At 40.2% G+C, this 17880-nt stretch overlaps 1 protein-coding gene across 3 annotated transcripts in view; it reads left to right on the top strand.

Annotated features, from left to right (window-relative positions):
• PARN (poly(A)-specific ribonuclease) overlaps positions 1-17880 on the top strand; it is a 198906-nt gene that overhangs the window by 65592 nt on the left and 115434 nt on the right. For all 3 annotated transcript variants that reach the window (XM_007986336.3, XM_037989833.2, XM_037989834.2), the window contains 3 exons: positions 5593-5648; positions 7497-7583; positions 9572-9646. In XM_007986336.3, the coding sequence (XP_007984527.1) occupies positions 5593-5648; positions 7497-7583; positions 9572-9646 (218 nt within the window). The remainder of the gene's footprint in view (positions 1-5592; positions 5649-7496; positions 7584-9571; positions 9647-17880) is intronic.

Below are 17880 nucleotides of genomic sequence, written 5' to 3'. Positions count from 1 at the left end.
CCTCCTGCCTTAGCCTCCTGAGTAGCTGGAATTACAGGCACCTGCCACCATGCCTGGCTAATTTTTGTATTTTTAAGTAGAGACGGGGTTTCACCACACTGGCAACGCTGGTCTGGAACTCTTGACCTCAGGTGATCTACCTGCCTCGGCCTCCCAGATTGCTGGGATTATAGGTGTGAGCCGCCGCACTCAGCCTATATTGCCCGTTTCACAAAAAAGTTTGGAGGGTGGCTTTTTGTGAGTGCCATCCAGCAGAAGGGTATTGGAGATGATGAGGTGGTGGCTCTTTGGAGATAAAAGGTATTGTGTAGCATATGCTGTGTAGCCTGTGAAGAGACTGAGTGGAAGTGATCCAGTGTACTGAGCAAAAGATCCTGGTATACTGTGCTTTACTCTGGAGTCTTTCTAGACTTGTTTGAAAGTCAGGATAACCAGCACTGCCAGTGATATACTCGTACAACATTTTAAAAATGACAGATTCCACAAAGGATAAAACTTACTCTATGGCATCTAGAATGTGAACTTGAGTTACTTTGTTTCTTAGGATAGAATTCTTTTGTAAAATTAGCCATTGTATCTAATGGGAATTTTAATTTTAGTGTTTGATAGGGTTAATGTCAGTCTTTTAGAGAATAAGTGGGGAAATAATATTTCATCAGAAAGCTTTCAGAAATGTGGCAAGACTCCCGCACGCAGTCTTGAGGGTCTTTACCGTGTTACACCCTCTCGGATATTCACTAAAATAGAAAGAATGTTTCATGCAAGTGTTAGTCTGAGTGTCTTTTTGATATCTGGCAGATGAAAGTCCTTCTGGGAGAGATTGTTCTTCAATACAGTTCACAGTGATGGAACATCCTTTCATGTCTTTATCAGCATTTCTGCTTGCCTAGTACATTTCCTCATATGCTAGGATGAAAACTGTCAAGTTGGATGATGCATATGTGAAGTATTTTATCAAATCATTCCAGGGAGTCAGTGCAGGCCCTTTGACAGCCAGCTGGGATGAGGCATGCCTACATTGAAATGTTTTAATTTTACTTCAGAAGGGCAGAGATGTTACCAGAGCAATGGCTTCAAAACAGCATGGCATAAGGACGGTGGGAGGCCGTTGGGAGAGTTTACTTTGGTTCAGTTCCGCAGACGCTCAGCCACAGTTTTAGAGTCAGTTTCACAATTGCGTGGCGCTCTCCAGAGCCGCAGTCTGCCAAGTCACACACAGTTGGTTTTCTTGTTCTTCCGAGCTTTGGAGCTATTCAGTTCCCTGTAAACCCCAGATGTGAAGGTGGAGGTATAGGAGAAGAGTGAGAAGTGCTATTAATAATTCATTTGAAAGGGGTTTCTGTGTAAGGTAATGTGGAGTAAACAAACAAGATAGTGTAGAATTGACTACGTTAAAAAATAGTTTTTATGGGTACAAAAAAATAGAATGAATAAGACCTACTATTTGATAGCACAACAGGGTGACTATAGTCAGTAATAACTTAATTGTACATTTTTAAATAGAGTGGTGTTAGATCGTTTGAAACTGAAAGGATAAATGCTTGAGGGGATGGACACCCCATTCTCCATGATGTGCTTATTTCACATTGCATGCCTGTATCCAAACATCTCATGTACCCCATAAATATATACATCTACTATGTACTCATAAAAATTAAAAATAAAAAAAATCTTTTGAGTGTTTTAGCTGAGAATAAATTTTTGCTTACTTTAATCGGATAATATTGAAAATTCAGGTGAAATATTAAAGAACACATAGCCTATATATTACTTGACAAAAAATATTTTTCTTTTTTTTTTTTTGAGATGGAGTCTCACTCTGTCGCCCAGGCTAGAGTGCAGTGGCCGGATCTCAGCTCACTGCAAGCTCCGCCTCCCAGGTTCACGCCATTCTCCTGCCTCAGCCTCCCACGTAGCTGGGACTACAGGCGCCCGCCACCTCGCCCGGCTAGTTTTTTGTATTTTTAGTAGAGACGGCGTTTCACCATGTTAGCCAGGATGGTCTCGATCTCCTGACCTCGTGATCCACCCGTCTCGGCCTCCCAAAGTGCTGGGATTACAGGCTTGAGCCACCGCGCCCGGCCCAAAAAATATTTTTCAAAAAAATGTTTTAAAAACATCTAAATGGTAAGAGAAATTGGGAGAGCCTTCTTTTTCTTTGTTAGTATAATCCTCCTTGGTATTTGTACAACATTGAGTTTCCTAAATTAGTTGTTGAGGTCCCATGACTTTAGCAATATAACAGAATTGTAAACAGAAATACAGGAATTGCAAATTCAAGCTTATGGGTTTTATATTTAGATTTTTATATTTAGATTTTTTTCCCTCCCGCCAGGTGAGGTAGTGCATAGTATATGAAAGATTAATTCAAATGGCATTTTCAGTTGGCTTTTTCTAAGAAAGTCTCTAGTTATTTCCCCTGGGCTTCTCAGTTCTGTTAGCCTTTAAAGTTTAAAAAATGATCATAAAAGGAATTTTGAGAAACAAAGCTCAGAGTTTCCCAAAGCTGTTGGCGGGGGAGGGGAGGGTATTTTTTTATTCTTAGCTTAATGACATCAATATTTTATAAAGGTAAAATCATAGTATAAAATTTTGTGCCTTTTTAAAACTTAAAATTTTAAGTTATCCATGTTTTGACATTTTCATAGTTATTTTGATTGCTTTTAATATATTGAAATTTTGAACTATAATTTACTGACATCCATGTATTATCAAATCTTGAGGTTGATTTTGATTTTTGGCATATTTGATGGTATAGCAGTGAACATTTTGTTGATTCAACTTTTGTTCTCAGTTACTTTTGTGGTGTTTGGTACGTTTCATTAACTTTTTTTTTTCCTTTGAGACAGAGTCTTGGTCTTTTGCCAGGCTGGAGTGCAATGGCGCAATCTCGGCTCACTGCACCTTCTGCCTCCTGGGTTCAAGTGATTCTCCTATCTCAGCCTCCCAAGTAGCTGGGATTACAGCTGCCCGCCACCACGCCCGCTAGTTTTTTGTATTTTTAGTAGAGACAGGGTTTTACCATAGTTGGCCAGGCTGGTCTCAAACTCCTGACCTCAGGTAATCTGCCTGCCTTGGCCTCGTAAAGTGCTGGGATTACAGACGTGAGCCAGCGTGCCCGGCCTTCATTAACTTTTAAAATAAATTTGGTGTTTAAAATTGGAGACTGTTTCTAAATTTACTAAACGGAGAACTGAGAATTATATGAAGCATGACTAACAATAACAAAAGTCATTCCTAGGTTAGTTAGCTTACCTAATTAACTAGCTTACTAACCTAGGAATAACTTTTGTTATTATTAGGTTCTGGTAGGCGATAATAATGATAGTTCCAGTGTGTATCGTTTATGCTGGAAAATAATATTTAAGAAAAAATGATAGCTGCCCTCACTGAGAACCTGCCATGCTAGGTGCTATTATGTATCTTCTTGTCTTCTGGCATTGCAGGGAGTATTGATTAAATTGGTTAAAACAGCTTACAAAACCAGAATAGTACACTTGAGCCTAAATTAGCAAACTAAAAATAAATTTGGTTTCTTAGCCATAGCATTTGGTTTATTAAACTGTAGGGCAGACAACAAATTCTCAAACCACAGAGTACCATGACTTCGTTTTTTCTGACATTAACAGAACAGTATTGTTCATGCTGATGGTTTGATTTGTAAAGTAGCTTTTGCCCTGCTTGGCTTTTTTTTTTTTTTTTTTGAGGCAGAATTTTACTCTTGTTGCCCAGGCTGGAGTGCAGTGTTGCTATCTCAGTTCACTGCAACCTCCACCTCCAGGGTTCAGGCGATTCTCCTGCCTCAGCCTCCTGAGTAGCTGGGATTACAGGTACCCACCACCACGCCCAGCTAATTTTTGCATTTTTAGTAGAGACGGGATTTCGCCATGTTGGTTGGGCTGGTCTTGAACTTCTGACCTCAGGTGATCCACCCACCTTGGCCTCCCAAAGTGCTGGGATTACAGGCGTGCCATTGCACCTGGCCCTGCTTGGCTTTTGAATGCCTGGTAATGATGTTCCTTAATTGCGGGTCAGTGAAGCCAAACTAATTGCTTCTTGGGCACATAGATTGCCTTTTTAATTTGCTGTATAATGTTGTCTCTACCAGAAATGCGTAATATATTGTTATCTAAGTAAAACTCATTAAAATAATCTGACACACAACAGAATGCCTGATATTTTGTCCATAATCTTGCAAATAAAAGAAAATTGAATGGCATGACAGAGAGTTGTAATTTACAAGCACTCTTTTTTAAGTGCCTTTGTACCCATTTTGGAAGATAAACAAAATGACTGCTATGATTTATATTAGTGTGATAGTTTTCTTTACCAAGGATTGTTTTGTTTTGTGCTTTTAGTGTGTTTTAAATGAGAATAATGATGTGGCCTTTTGAGACAGTCACTTATTTCAGACTGTACAGTTTACCCAGAGAGATTAGCATTTATCCAGTGACTTTGCATTTCATTTAAAAAAAAAAGAAACCTGTGCTGTCATTCTCAGTTCACAAATGTCCATTATAAGGGTTACCCTTAGAATTTGTAGAAACACTTGTTCTTTGATTGGTAAGATGGGTAATATTTATTTTCTTTGTTTACTTGGACTAACTAAAACGACAGCTCTGCGAAGGACTTTCCCTTGACTCTTTGATGATTAATTTTGTTCAGTTAACTAATATTTATTGAGCAGCTACTGAGTGCCAGAAACTGTTGGGGATACCAGTTTGTTTGTTTGTTTGTTTTTTCTATTTGTGATAAATATTTGGCCCAGGAGAAAAATCTCTGAAATGAATTTCAGAGCTTTAGAAATGATTTTACATGGCTGGTGCGGTGGCTCATGCCTGTAATTGTAACACTTTGGGAGGCTAAGGCAGGTGGATCACTTGAGGTCAGGAGTTCTAGACTAGCCTGGTCAACATCGGGAAACCCCATCTGTACTAAAAATACAAAAAATTAGCCGGGCGTGGTGGCCCGCGCCTGTAGTCCCAGCAACTCAGGAGGCTGAGGTGGGCAAATCGCTGGAACCTGGGAGGCAGAGGTTGCAGTGAGCCAAGATTGTGCCACTGCACTCCAACCTGGCGTGAGAATGAGACTCCGTCTCAAAATAATAATATAATAATAATAATTAATAATAAAGCCAGATGTGGTGGCTCATGCCTGTAAATCCCAGCGCTTTGGGAGGCAGAGGCAGGTAGATCACTTGAGACCAGGAGTTCGTGACCAGCCTGGCCAACATGGTGAAACCCTGTTTGTACTAAAAGTACAAAAATTAATCAGGCATGGTGGCACATGACTGTGATCCCAGCTATTCGGGAGGCTGAGGCAGGAGAATCACTTAACTGGGGAAGAGGTTGCAGTGAGCCAAGATGACACCACTGCACGCCAGCCTGGGCGGCAGAGTGAGGCTCCATCTCAAAAAAAAAAAAAAAAACAATAGAAATGATTTTACAAATAGAGTGATATCAAGGAGCTTCTACTAAAAAATTTGGTAAATGCCTATTAAACAATTTTTTTTTTTCTAATTCAACCTTAAAAATGTCAAAACACCTCTCGTTTAAAGGAAATTGCCCATTACCTGTTGGTCTTTTCTTGTAGGTTATTTCTTATGAGGGTCATGGATATCCCCTATCTAAACTTGGAAGGACCAGACTGTAAGTAAATTTTTATTTTCTTATTGCATCTGTGCATTTAAATGTGTGGTCTGGAAGGGATAACAGGAAAATATTACTAAAGAAAAAGCTTTCTTCACTTAAAATTGGGCAGTGATTTTGTGGTTGATATGAATAGTATGCTTAAGTTAATGGGACTCTTGGGCATTCATTAGTCATCACTTCACTTATATTTTCCAGTTTATGCATGAATTGAATTTTAAAAACATGTATGTCTTCTCTATATATTTCATTTTCACACAGAATTCTGATTTCATCATTTTTTATAAGTATTTATAATATATTTTTAAGATATGCTAGCTGTCAGTTACCTTGGTAAAATTTCTATTTTCCAATTACTTGAGTGTGTATATATTTGAATTTAGTAGGTTGATTTTTTTTTTTTTTTTAATTTAAAAAACATGGAGGGTCTATGGGAGGTAGTTGCCTTTTCTTTTCCTCTGCTTTTTTTCTGCTGTTTCATTTGTTCTTTTTTACCTTAATGCATGTCATTGGCAGGTAGAAGTGGGTGAACTATACTTGGTGATAATAATTGTTGCAGTGATAGTTTGAGGACATACTGTTGTGTTGCCCTCCATGTTAGACTGATATTTTGGTCTGTCATTCTCACAAGAATTCTGATGCTAAATATCGCCATTCCCAGTTTATAGTCCAGGGTGGTTAGAGTGATTAGGTCTCTTGCTTAGGGCTGCACAGAAAAGGTCTAGGTTTGGGATTAGAAAACAAGATTATGACTCAGGATTGCCTTACTTAACAAATAGTCCATTTAATTTGGACAGTGCTTTTCTTTTTTTCTTTTTTTTTTTTTTTTAGCTAAGTATATTAAAATGGGAAAGGTAAATGTTTAGTGAAGTGAAACTTCATGAACAGAGCAGCCTTGTTTTTCTTCTAAATAATTTGCACAGTTGGGTGTGGTGGTTCATGCCTGTAATTCCAGCACTTTTGGAGACCGAGGTGGGGGGATCACTTGAGGCCAGGAATTCGAGACCAGCCTGGGCAACATAGTGAGACCCCCATCTCTAGAAAAATAAAATTAAAGGATAAAAAAATTAGCCAGGCATGGTGGCATGCACCTGTAGCCTCAGCTGCCCAGGAGGTTGAGGTGGGAGGATAACTTGAGCCCAGGAGTTTGAGGCTGCAGTGAGCTATTACCGTGCCACTGCACTCTAGCCTGGATGACAGGGCAAAACCCTGTCTCAAAAAAAAAAAAAAGGCCGGGCGCGGTGGCTCAAGCCTGTAATCCCAGCACTTTGGGAGGCCGAGACGGGTGGATCACAAGGTCAGGAGATCGAGACCATCCTGGCTATCATGGTGAAACCCCGTCTCTACTAAAAAAATACAAAAAACTAGCCGGGCGCCGTGGCGGGCGCCTGTAGTCCCAGCTACTCGGGAGGCTGAGGCAGGAGAATGGCGTGAACCCGGGAGGCGGAGCTTGCAGTGAGCTGAGATCCGGCCACAGCACTCCAACCTGGGCGACAGAGCGAGACTCCGTCTCAAAAAAAAAAAAAAAAAAAAAAAAAAAATATATATATATATATATATATAAAATTTTAAAAATGAACATAATTTGCACAGGAACTTCATGAGAAGAGAAGATGTCTTTGCATAGGGTTCAGTTTGTTGTGGGTTCTGTAATGTATCAGAACCTAAGGTCTAGATTACCATGGCAGAATCCTACCAATCCCAGGCATATTTTCAGGAGTTGTTTGGTAGTCATGAGGAATTCGTAACAGTTCTGCATATTAGCTTAGACTTAATTTCATCAAAGAACCACTGGTTTACTTGATCACTTTTCACCCATCAACATTTCATCATAAATTTGTCTTATAGTGCAGCCTAAGCGTGATCATGTTCTCCATGTGACGTTCCCCAAAGAATGGAAAACCAGTGACCTTTACCAGCTTTTCAGTGCCTTTGGTAAGTCACAAGTTCAGATGTACCTTTTAGGGTTTTGCTATTCATTTGGTATAGGTGGTCAGAAGTAGAAAGACAGTTTTGGCTTGGGCATAAAAGAATGTTAATATTCAAGGTTTTAATTTCACTCTTCGAATTTTCTGGTTTAGGATACTGTTATCTTTGTGCTAATATGATCTGAGAAACTTTTAATAGCACCTCACAATACAGAGCTATTAATTCATGGAAAGCAAAACACCATGATGATGACTGCCCTTACTACTGACCGGGGAAAATAACCTGTGGCTGAGCGTAAATAATTTTTAAGATTGAACTCAGAGGGCTTGTATGTTTCATAATGGGAGGGGAGGTCGTCTCTGCTTTAGATTAATCAAAGTGACAGATGTTTGGGTAGATCAGGAATTGTGATACGTGTGTGATGTAGGGCAGTCCTTCTCTTTCCTTTTTTACCAGGTCATGTGATTAGGTTCGTTTGAGCAGTCTCCTGATATGTGTTTATGAAAACCATTCTGATTGTAAACCCACAGCAATACCTCTCTTACTTTAACAAACGAAGCATTTAAGCTAGTCTCTGGAAATTCTTGGATAAAGTGAAGGCCACAAGACCTAAATGTCAAGTAGTAAAAAAGTTTAGTAAATATTTATGTATCTTCTAGTGTGTAGCCATTTAAAAAATATTTGAAGAGTTTGTTAAAAGTAGTTAAAGTGCTTGTATTTTAACGTTTAGAGTAAAAAGCAGATACAAAGTAGGCCTCCCATATAACTAACATCATTTTTCATTTTTTTAATTTAATTTAATTTTTTATTTTTTTAAAAATAGAAATGCAGTCTTGCCATGTAGCCCAGGCTGGCCTCGAACTCTTGGGCTCAAGTGATCCTCCCGCCTCAGACTCCCAAACTGCTGGAATTACAGGCGTGAGCCACTGAGCCCGATCTATTTTTTCTTATCTTTATTTTAAATTGATATTTTAGAATAGTAGACTTTCACAGCAGAGCCTTCTACACTGATAATACGGCATACCATTTCTGAATGTAAATATTTAAAATAAGTCAGAACGAACATTAAGGCATACAAAGTTAATTTAAGTACTAACACTATTATTATTATTATTATTATTATTATTATTATTATTATTATTATTTGAGACAGAGTTTCGCTCTTGTTGCCCAGGCTAGAGTGCAATGGTGCGATCTCGGCTCACCTCAACCTCTGCCTCCCGGGTTCAAGCGATTTTCCTGCCTTAGCCTCCTGAGTAGCTGGGATTACAGGCACGTGCCACCACCTCCAGCTAGTTTTGTATTTTCATTAGAGATGGGGTTTCTCCATGTTGGTCAGGCTGGTCTCAAACTCCCGACCTCCGGTGATCCTCCCACCTTGGCCTCACAAAGTGCTGGGATTATAGGCATGAGTCACTGCGCCTGGCCTCTAACACTGTTTTCAACAAGATTATGTGTAAGCATGGTGGTGTGTGCCTGTAGTCACAGCTACTTGGGACACTGGGGTGCGAAGATTGCTTGAACTAGGAGGCAGAGGTTGCAGTGAACTGAGATTGCGCCACTGCACTCCAGCTTGGGCGACAGGGTGACACTCACCTGGGTCTCAAAAAAAAAAAGTTGTGTTTTTGAACCTATTGGTCTCTGATTTTTGTTAGTGGTCTTGATAGGAAAATAAGTCTCCAATCCTGGTATTGCACTGAATGATGACAAGCCCCAGGGTTTAATCGGGAAGGATCTTTCTATTGTGTTAAATTTCTAATCGCTTCTTTTCCCACTGGTTTGTCTCTTCTCTTGAAGTTTTAACCTAAATAACTGCTGTGGTAGCCTTTAAACAGGCTAACTCTCTATAGTGCTGAGATTTTGATCATGTTTTAAATAAGCACCTTCTCTCTCTTTAAAGATAGACTATACTGAAATATATAAGATATGCACATTAAATCTGATGGCTCTCCACATGGACAAATGTTCACTTTCGTTTTAATTTGCGATTGCAGGTAACATTCAGATATCCTGGATTGATGACACATCAGCATTTGTTTCCCTTAGCCAGCCTGAGCAAGTAAAGATTGGTAAGTGTTTTGGATTTCTGTTTTGTGTATTAAATACAGTGAGAGGTTGCCCTCCCGCTGCCCGCTTAATTTAAAAGCTGTGGGCTCAGTCAGCTTACACTCATTGCTGCCTGGTTTGTTTTTGAGATTGTCTCTGAAATAAATGAAATAATTAGTAAGTATCATGTATGGATGAGAAAATAAGACAAGTCTTTTGATTCATTAGGTACACTACATAGTATATTTTTTTAATTACCTCCATTCTGTTCCTTTCTCGTTCTCGTTGCACTTCTTCTAAAGTGAGTTGCAGATTTACTTTGAGAATGAGAAGTACCTATAGTAAATTAATACTTACATTGACCTGTTCATCTCTGTACTTCCCCCATTTGTTTATACATATTTGAGATTTATTCACTCCATTAAACTCGTATCAAATACTTGTTTTTGTTGTTGTTGTTGTTGTTTGAGACAGAGTCTCGCTCTGTTGCCTAGACTGGAGTGCAGTGGCGCAATCTTGGCCCACTGCAAACTCTGTTTCTTGGGTTCAAGAACTTCTCCTGCCTCAACCTCCCGAGTAGCTGGGATTACAGGTGTGCAACATGACACCTGGCTAATTTTTGTATTTTTAGTAGAGACGGAGTTTCACAATGTTGGCCAGTTTGGTCTTGAACCCCTGACCTCAGGTGATCCACCCACCTCAGCCTTTCACAGTGCTGGGATTACAGGCATGAGCCACTATGCCCAGCCTTGTTTTACAAACAAATAAACTGAATATTTTGTTTGCTTTTAAAATATGGTTCTAGGCTGGGCACGGTGGCTCTCACTTGTAATCCCAGCACTTGGGGAGGCCGAGGCAGGCGGATCATCTGAGGTCAGGAGTTCGAGACCAGCCTGGCAAATAAGGTGAAACCCCATCTCTACTAAATATGCAAAAATTAGCTGGGCATGGTGGCGTGCACCTGTAACCCCAGCTACTTGGAAGGCTGAGGCAGGAGAATTGTTTGAACCTAGGAGTTGGAGGTTGCAGTGAGCCAACATCCATGCCCACTGCACTCTAGCCTGGGTGACAGAGTGAGGCCCTGTCTCAATAAAAACAAACAAACAAACATATAAATAAATAAAAGAGTTCTAAAAAGATGGGGCACCCTGTTTCTTGTAGGATCCTAAATAATTTTGATATTAACCATCAATTAAATGTTTTGTTTTCTTAAGATGGAAAGTTTTTGAATAAAATATTGATGAAAGTGTGTATTGTTGGCTGGGTGCGGTGGCTCATGCCTGTAATCCCAGCACTTTGGGAGGCCGAGGCGGGCGGATCACGAGGTCAGAAGATCAAGACCATCCTGGCTAACACGGTGAAACCTCGTCTCTACTAAAAAAAAAAATACAAAAAAAAAATTAGCCGGGTGTGGTGGCGGGCACCTGTAGTCCCAGCTACTCGGGAGGCTGAGGCAGGAGAATGGTGTGAACCTGGGAAACGGAGCTTGCAGTGAGCCGAGATCGTGCCACTGCAGTCCAGCCTGGGCAACAGAGCGAGACTCTGTCTCAAAAAAAAGAAAATGTGTATTGTTAAGCTACATATTCAAACAAATTTCAAGTACCATGCTGCTTTGATAATGTAAAAGATGTGAAAAATTTAAGTGATATGTTTGCTTTTTACTTTAACAAAATGCCGCATGGTAAAACTATATAATTCTGATAGAACTGTTGAGTAATTATATATGAAAATTTCTGCAGATATACAAATTCAGATCACAGTATTTTGTTATTTTTCTTTCACTATCTGACTATCGCAGGAATCCAGGCCGTGTTGTAGAGGGGAAAAGCTTAGGCTTTTGGAATCATACTGCAACATCACTTACAGTTGTGTGACCTTGGGTGCCTTATTTAACGTTGATGAACTTCTGCTTATCTGTGTAAACTGAGCATAATAGTATAGACTTTAGTATTATTGTGAGGATTCCATGAGATTGAGTAAATGAACCTTGGCATGGTTTTGAGCTTTTATTATGGCTCTTTAATAGCAGATTTCAGTGCAGAATGTACTTCAGGAGCATCAGACACCAGGGATAGTGGTGAATGCAGGGTGTGATGTGGCTTGTTAAATATTTTAATTTTTGCGTAGAGATTTTTTCTGTGATCCATTTCCCCACCATCCTTAGAAAGATGGTTTAGAGAAAATCCAGAGGGACTGAATTATTAGAAAGCTCAAGATAACTTCAGGTGGGGATGGGGACCTTGAGGTTACAGTTATAGTGAGGCTTCAACGTGGCTGCAAGAAGACTGAGTTCAAAGTCCTGACCTGCAGTCTACTCCAGCCTCCTCTGCTCACTCCAGCCTCTTCAGCTCCTTTGCTGGCCACATTCAGTGACATTGAAGCTGTGCAGCGGGATAAACGGAGTTTCACAGACTGACACGGGGACTAACTTTGTCTCCACCACTTGTCAGCCACGTGTCTTTGGGCAGGTTATGTAAACCCTCAAAGCCGCAGGTTCCGTGTTTGTAAGAGGGAGATAATAGTTACTTTGCGTGATTGTTGTGAGGATGAAATGAGATCATGGATATTAAGTTTCCAGCAAAGAGCCCCGTACTACACAATCAGTGCTTGACCAGTGGTAGGTAATTATTAAAATAGCTGCTTGGCCTCCCTTGCTGTGAACAGTGTGTAAGAGTGCTTTGAAGTCTGTAAAACCTGAGTTAGTAGCATTTATTTGAAAATTCAAGCATGATTCCTTTTTTATGTATGTGGGATGTCAAAGTTTCTTTTCAAATTCCTGGTATACCATCATATCTGATGTCAAATAACAGTTGCTCTCTTCTTTACTACTGGACGATTCTTAAAACAGTAGCTTTTAAGCTCAGTATTTTATTCCATGGTAACTCTAATCAGGGAGCTACATTTCAGAATCATGTGTAGCCACAGAAGCGCTCTATTGTCTGATTGCTCATTGCGTTGGTTTCCTGAGGGCAGTGTTGGATCCCTCTTGTTCAGCCCTGAGTCCTCTCTCATGCCTGACACACACTGCAGCATGAGGAAATAAATGTGTTTGAATAGGGGATATGGGGAATAGGCCAAGATGAAATTGTGATATTTTACCTTTTTTCCTCCTAGGTTAAGTAGATCCCTGTTCTCTTGATACATGCAGCTTTGCTAGTAAAGTTTAATTTTCCGCTATAGTCTCTTTTTTTATGGAAAAGGCAACTCTTAACAAAATACTTGGCAGTTTGAGCATGTTGTGCCTCTGACAACATTTCCTTTGCCAGAAGAAGCCAATCTTTTATGCAGTCATCACCTCCCACCAGAGTCTGGCCCCCTCCTCTTTTCTCCCCTCCCCTCTTCCTTTTTTCAGATGGGGTCTCTTCTTTTGCCCAGGTGAGAGTGGAGTGGCATGAACTCGGCTCACTGCAGCCTCCACCTCCTGGGTTCAGGCAATTCTTGTGACTCAGCCTCCCAAATAGCTGGGATTACAAGCATGCACCACCACACTGGCTAATTTTTGTATTTTTTGTAGAGACGGGGTTTTGCTATATTGGCCAGGCTGGTCTAGAACTCCTGGCCTCAAGTGATCCGCCCATCTCAGCCTCCCAAAGCTCTGGGATTACAGGCATGAGCCACTGCACCCGGCCTCTTTGATGTTGTCTCTGGCTCTCTTTGTAGGGTACTGGACCTCATTCTCTGTGCTTTCATAGCATCTTGTATACCTTTTTGTATTGTTTTCACAGATAGACTGTAAACTCTTTGAGAGTAGGTACCATGTCTCAGTCACCATTGCGTTTTCAGTGCATAAAGTGGTAGTGTCTGACATTAGTAAGTAAACGTTCAATACTGAATTGCATAAATGATATTCATGGTATTGTGACTCGGAAATGCCTTTTTGCATGTGATGGATGTAACTAATGTCTCTGCTCTTTTGCTATGATTTCTAAAATTATGCAGATGTTTCACTGAAAGACAATGTGAAATTTGTTCTTTATAATGTTGATTCTAATGATAAGAAGGACCCAGGGTATCTGATGTGCTGCAAATCCTGTTAATTTTTTTTTGTTTTGTTTTGTTTGAGACAAAGTCTCGCTCTGTCACCTAGGCTGGAGTGCAGTGGCGTGATCTCAGCTCACCGCAGCCTCCGCCTCCCAGGTTCAAGCAATTCTCCTGCCTTAGCCTCCCGAGTAGCTGGGACTGCAAGTGCCTGCCACCATGCCCGGCTAATTTTTGTTTTGTATTTTTAGTAGAAACGGGATTTTACCGTGTTAGATAGGATGGTCTCGAACACCTGACCTCGTGATCCGCCCTCCTCGGCCTCCCAAAGTGCTGGGATTACAGGCATGAGCCTCTGCACCTGGCCCCTATTAATGTTATCTTAAACAAATTACTTATTCATTTCAGCGGAAACAGAGGGCCTCTTAGATCAATAATGTAACATTGAGAAAATCATTAAATGCCTATTTATGTAGCAGCTTATAATGGCTTCTTTGGCTCTGTTGCAAACTATTTCTGATTTACATTTAAGGAGTTGCTTTTTAAGTGACACCTTTTTTTTTCTTTGAGTATTATTCTAATCAAGATTTTTAAAGCCATTTTTGACTTTGTTTGGGAGACTGGGTTTCACTCTGTTGCCCAAGCTGGAGTGTGGTGGCATGATTATAATTCACTGCAGCCTCGATCGAACTCCTGGGCTCAAGCAGTCCTCTTGCCTCAGCCTCTTGAGTAGCCAGGACTATAGGTATGCACTCACCACACCCTGCTAATTTTTTCAAAATTTTCTTCTAGAGATTGGGCCTTCCCATGTTGCTCAGCTGATCTTGAACTCTTGACCTCAAGCCATCCTCTCCCCTTGGGCTCCCAAGGTGCTGGGATTACAAGTGTGAGCCACTATGCCTGGCCATTTTTGACATTTTGAATATGAAAGTTCTCTTTTATAGGAAACCTTTTTATACTAATTACTAAAACCCTTCTCTTGAGTGCCATTTGGTTTCTGTTGTTTTTCATTTGCTGCTGCTGGGAAGCGGGTCCCTGCTGGCTTTGGGGTGTTTGGATAAGTGGTAACCCCTACAAGCTGTGCATTTAGCATTATTCCCCCTCTGGCTCTTCAGATGAAGCAGTACATGGCCAGTGTGGGACTTGATCCCATGGAAAGACCACTTATCTTCACCATGTGAGAATTTTTCTCAAAAGTAGTCAAGCAGGAAATCTTTTTTTGTTTTTGAAGACAGAGTCTTGCTCTGTCGCCTAGGCTGGAGTGGAGTGGTGTGATCTCGGCTCACTGCAACCTCCACCTTCCAGGTTCAAGCAATCCTCCTGCCTCAGCCTCCTGAGTAGCTGGGATTACAGGGGACTGCCACCATGCCTGGCTAATTTTTGTATTTTTAATAGAGATGAGTTTTCACCATGTTGGTCAGGCTGGTCTTGAACTCCTGACCTCATGATCCACTCACCTCAGCCCCCCAAAGTGCTGGGATTATAAGCATGAGCCACCGTGCCTGGCCAGGAAATCATCTTTTTTTTTTTTTTTTTTTTTTTTTTTTTTTTTTGAGACGGAGTCTCGCTCTGTCGCCCAGGCTGGAGTGCAGTGGCCGGATCTCAGCTCACTGCAAGCTCCGCCTCCCGGGTTTACGCCATTCTCCTGCCTCAGCCTCCCGAGTAGCTGGGACTACAGGCGCCGCCACCACGCCTGGCTAGTTTTTTGTATTTTTTAGTAGAGATGGGGTTTCACCGTGTTAGCCAGGATGGTCTCGATCTCCTGACCTCGTGATCCGCCCGTCTCGGCCTCCCAAAGTGCTGGGATTACAGGCTTGAGCCACCGCGCCCGGCCGAAATCATCTTTAATGGTCAAATCTGAATAGCTCATTTATATTTTGGATTTTTATATTTTTAATGTAGTTTTATTAAATTGGGGGGGGAAGAGCTCAACAATATTTCAAATGTAGTAGAACTTTCTAGCCATACTCTCAATGTTTAGACATTGTTTTGAGTGTCTTTAAATGCATTGTAGGACATTGTCTCTCTGAATATAATTTTTATAGAAATGGCTTTAGAAAAAGAACTTTTTCACATATTTTGAAAGCTAGAGATTGGAACACACACAGTAAATACCATAAGAAACTTTTTAAAAGTAGAAATTGATAAAGGCACTTTAGAAGAGGCAGGATCCCAACAGTTATTTTGTGTCATAAAAAGTTAACGCAGTAATTATAAATAAAATAAAAGCCCAAATTCAGGTAGTTGTATGAATTCCTGATATCCTGCCTTCGAAGCTTTTTCAGGATGATTGCTGGGATGAGGGAAGAGACTTGGCTTTGCCTCAGTCTAAATTATTGAGTGTGCTTATGTTAAATTTTATTTTTAAAAAGCACAGCTTTTGATTATGCTGGACAGATAAATATTAGAATTGTAGAGACAACTCTTTCAGGGTGATTGTTCAGCCTTGAATTTGCTAAAAGACTGCTTATAACTTTGAACTTTACCTGTGCTTTTTATTATCCTTTTGATGTTTGCAAAATCTATAGTGATAACTGGTTTTTATTCGTGATATTACTCATTTGTGTCTCATTTTCCCTTGTTGATTCCAGTCAGCTGTTACCAATTTTGTTGATCTCTCTCAAGAACTAGCTTTTGGCTGTGTTCGTTTTTCTCTATTGTTTGATGATGTCTATTTTGTTGGTTTCTGGTTTTTTTTCCTTTTACATGTTTGGGTTTACTTTGCTCTTCTTTTTCCAGTTTCTTGAGCTAGAACCGTATGTGATTGGTTCTTCTTTTCTTCTTTTTTCTAAATTCTTTTTAAAAATTTTAAGCCTGGCGTCCTTGAGGTTGTTCGCAGGTCAACATATTAATATCTTACTGATTAGCCAGTGATTGATCAGAGGTTGTGCTGAAACGCCTTGAGCCAGTAAAACTTGAACCCTTTGCCAGCTAAATTAAGGAACAGACTCAACATTCAAGCAGTTTACAAGTCTGCCCCAATGTTTACTTTTGTCTGGACCTTCTGGTCCTCTGTGGGTGCATAGGCCTTATGGTCAGCTAGCAATGTGTACATAGCTAAGACTCTGCAAGTCATTGACTTGAACCATTTTCCTTTTCTAATAGAAGCATTTAAAGCTATAAATTATCCTCTACATACTGCTTTAGTTGTATGTTAACTGTTTATTAGTATGTTTTCAATATCATTAAGTTGGAAAAGTTTTGTGATTTCTTCTTTGATCCTGGATTATTTAGAAATGTGTTGTTTCATTTCTAAATGCTTAGGATTTTCTTAGATTTCTTGTTACTAATTTATAATTTCATTCTGTTGTGACTAAAGATTTCAATAGGATTTCAATCCTTTTAAATTTACTAAAATTTCCTTTATAGTCAAACATAAGGTCTGTCTTGCTGAATATACTGTGTGCACTTAAAAGAACATCAATATCAGTTAGTATTATTCATATATCCTATGTCTTTTTTTGGTGTTTTTCTTTGAGACAGAGTCTGGCTCTGTCACCCAGGCCAGAGTACAGTGGTATGATCTCAGCTCACTGTAACCTCCACCTCCTGGGCTCAAGCCCTCCTCGCAGCTCAGCTTCCTGAGTACCTGGGACTACAGACGCATGCTAGGATGCCTGGCTAATTTTTGTATTTTTTTGTAGAGATGGAGTTTCACCATGTTGCCCAGGCTGACCTTGAACTCTTGAGCTCAAGCAATCCTCCCACCTCAGCCTCCCAAAGTGCCAGGATTACAGGCATGAGCCACTGTGCCCAGTCTTATTCTATATCTTTACTGATTTTTTTAGATTTAGTTGTTGTGTCAGTTTTTGAGAAGGGTTGTTAAAATCGCCTATGATTGTAGAATTGTCTGTTTACCCTTTTAATCTTGTCAATTTTCATGTCATGTATTTTGTGACTGTATTATTGGGGGCATACATATTTAAGATTGTGTTGTCTTTCTGATAAACTGGCGTCTTTATAAAATGTCCTCCTTTATCTTTTGTAATACTATTATTTTTAAGTCTACCTTATCTGATATTATTATAATCACTTCATCCTGCTTGTACTTTTTATATTTGCCTGGTATATTATTTTATTATTATTATTTTTCTTTTTGATACGGAGTCTTATTCTGTTGCCCAGGCTGGAGTGCAGTGGTGCGATCTCGGCTCACTGCAACCTCCACCTCCTGGGTTCAAGTGATTCTTCTGCCTCAGCCTCCTGAGTAGCTGAGATTACAGGTGTGTGCCACCATGCCCAGCTAATTTTTGTATTTTTAGTAGAGACAGGGTTTTGC

The sequence above is a fragment of the Chlorocebus sabaeus genome, chromosome 5 (assembly GCF_047675955.1).
Source record: "Chlorocebus sabaeus isolate Y175 chromosome 5, mChlSab1.0.hap1, whole genome shotgun sequence".
NCBI classification, from domain to species: domain Eukaryota; kingdom Metazoa; phylum Chordata; class Mammalia; order Primates; family Cercopithecidae; genus Chlorocebus; species Chlorocebus sabaeus.
Note: the sequence above shows the minus strand (reverse complement) of the source record. Positions and strands in the feature narration are given on the sequence as shown.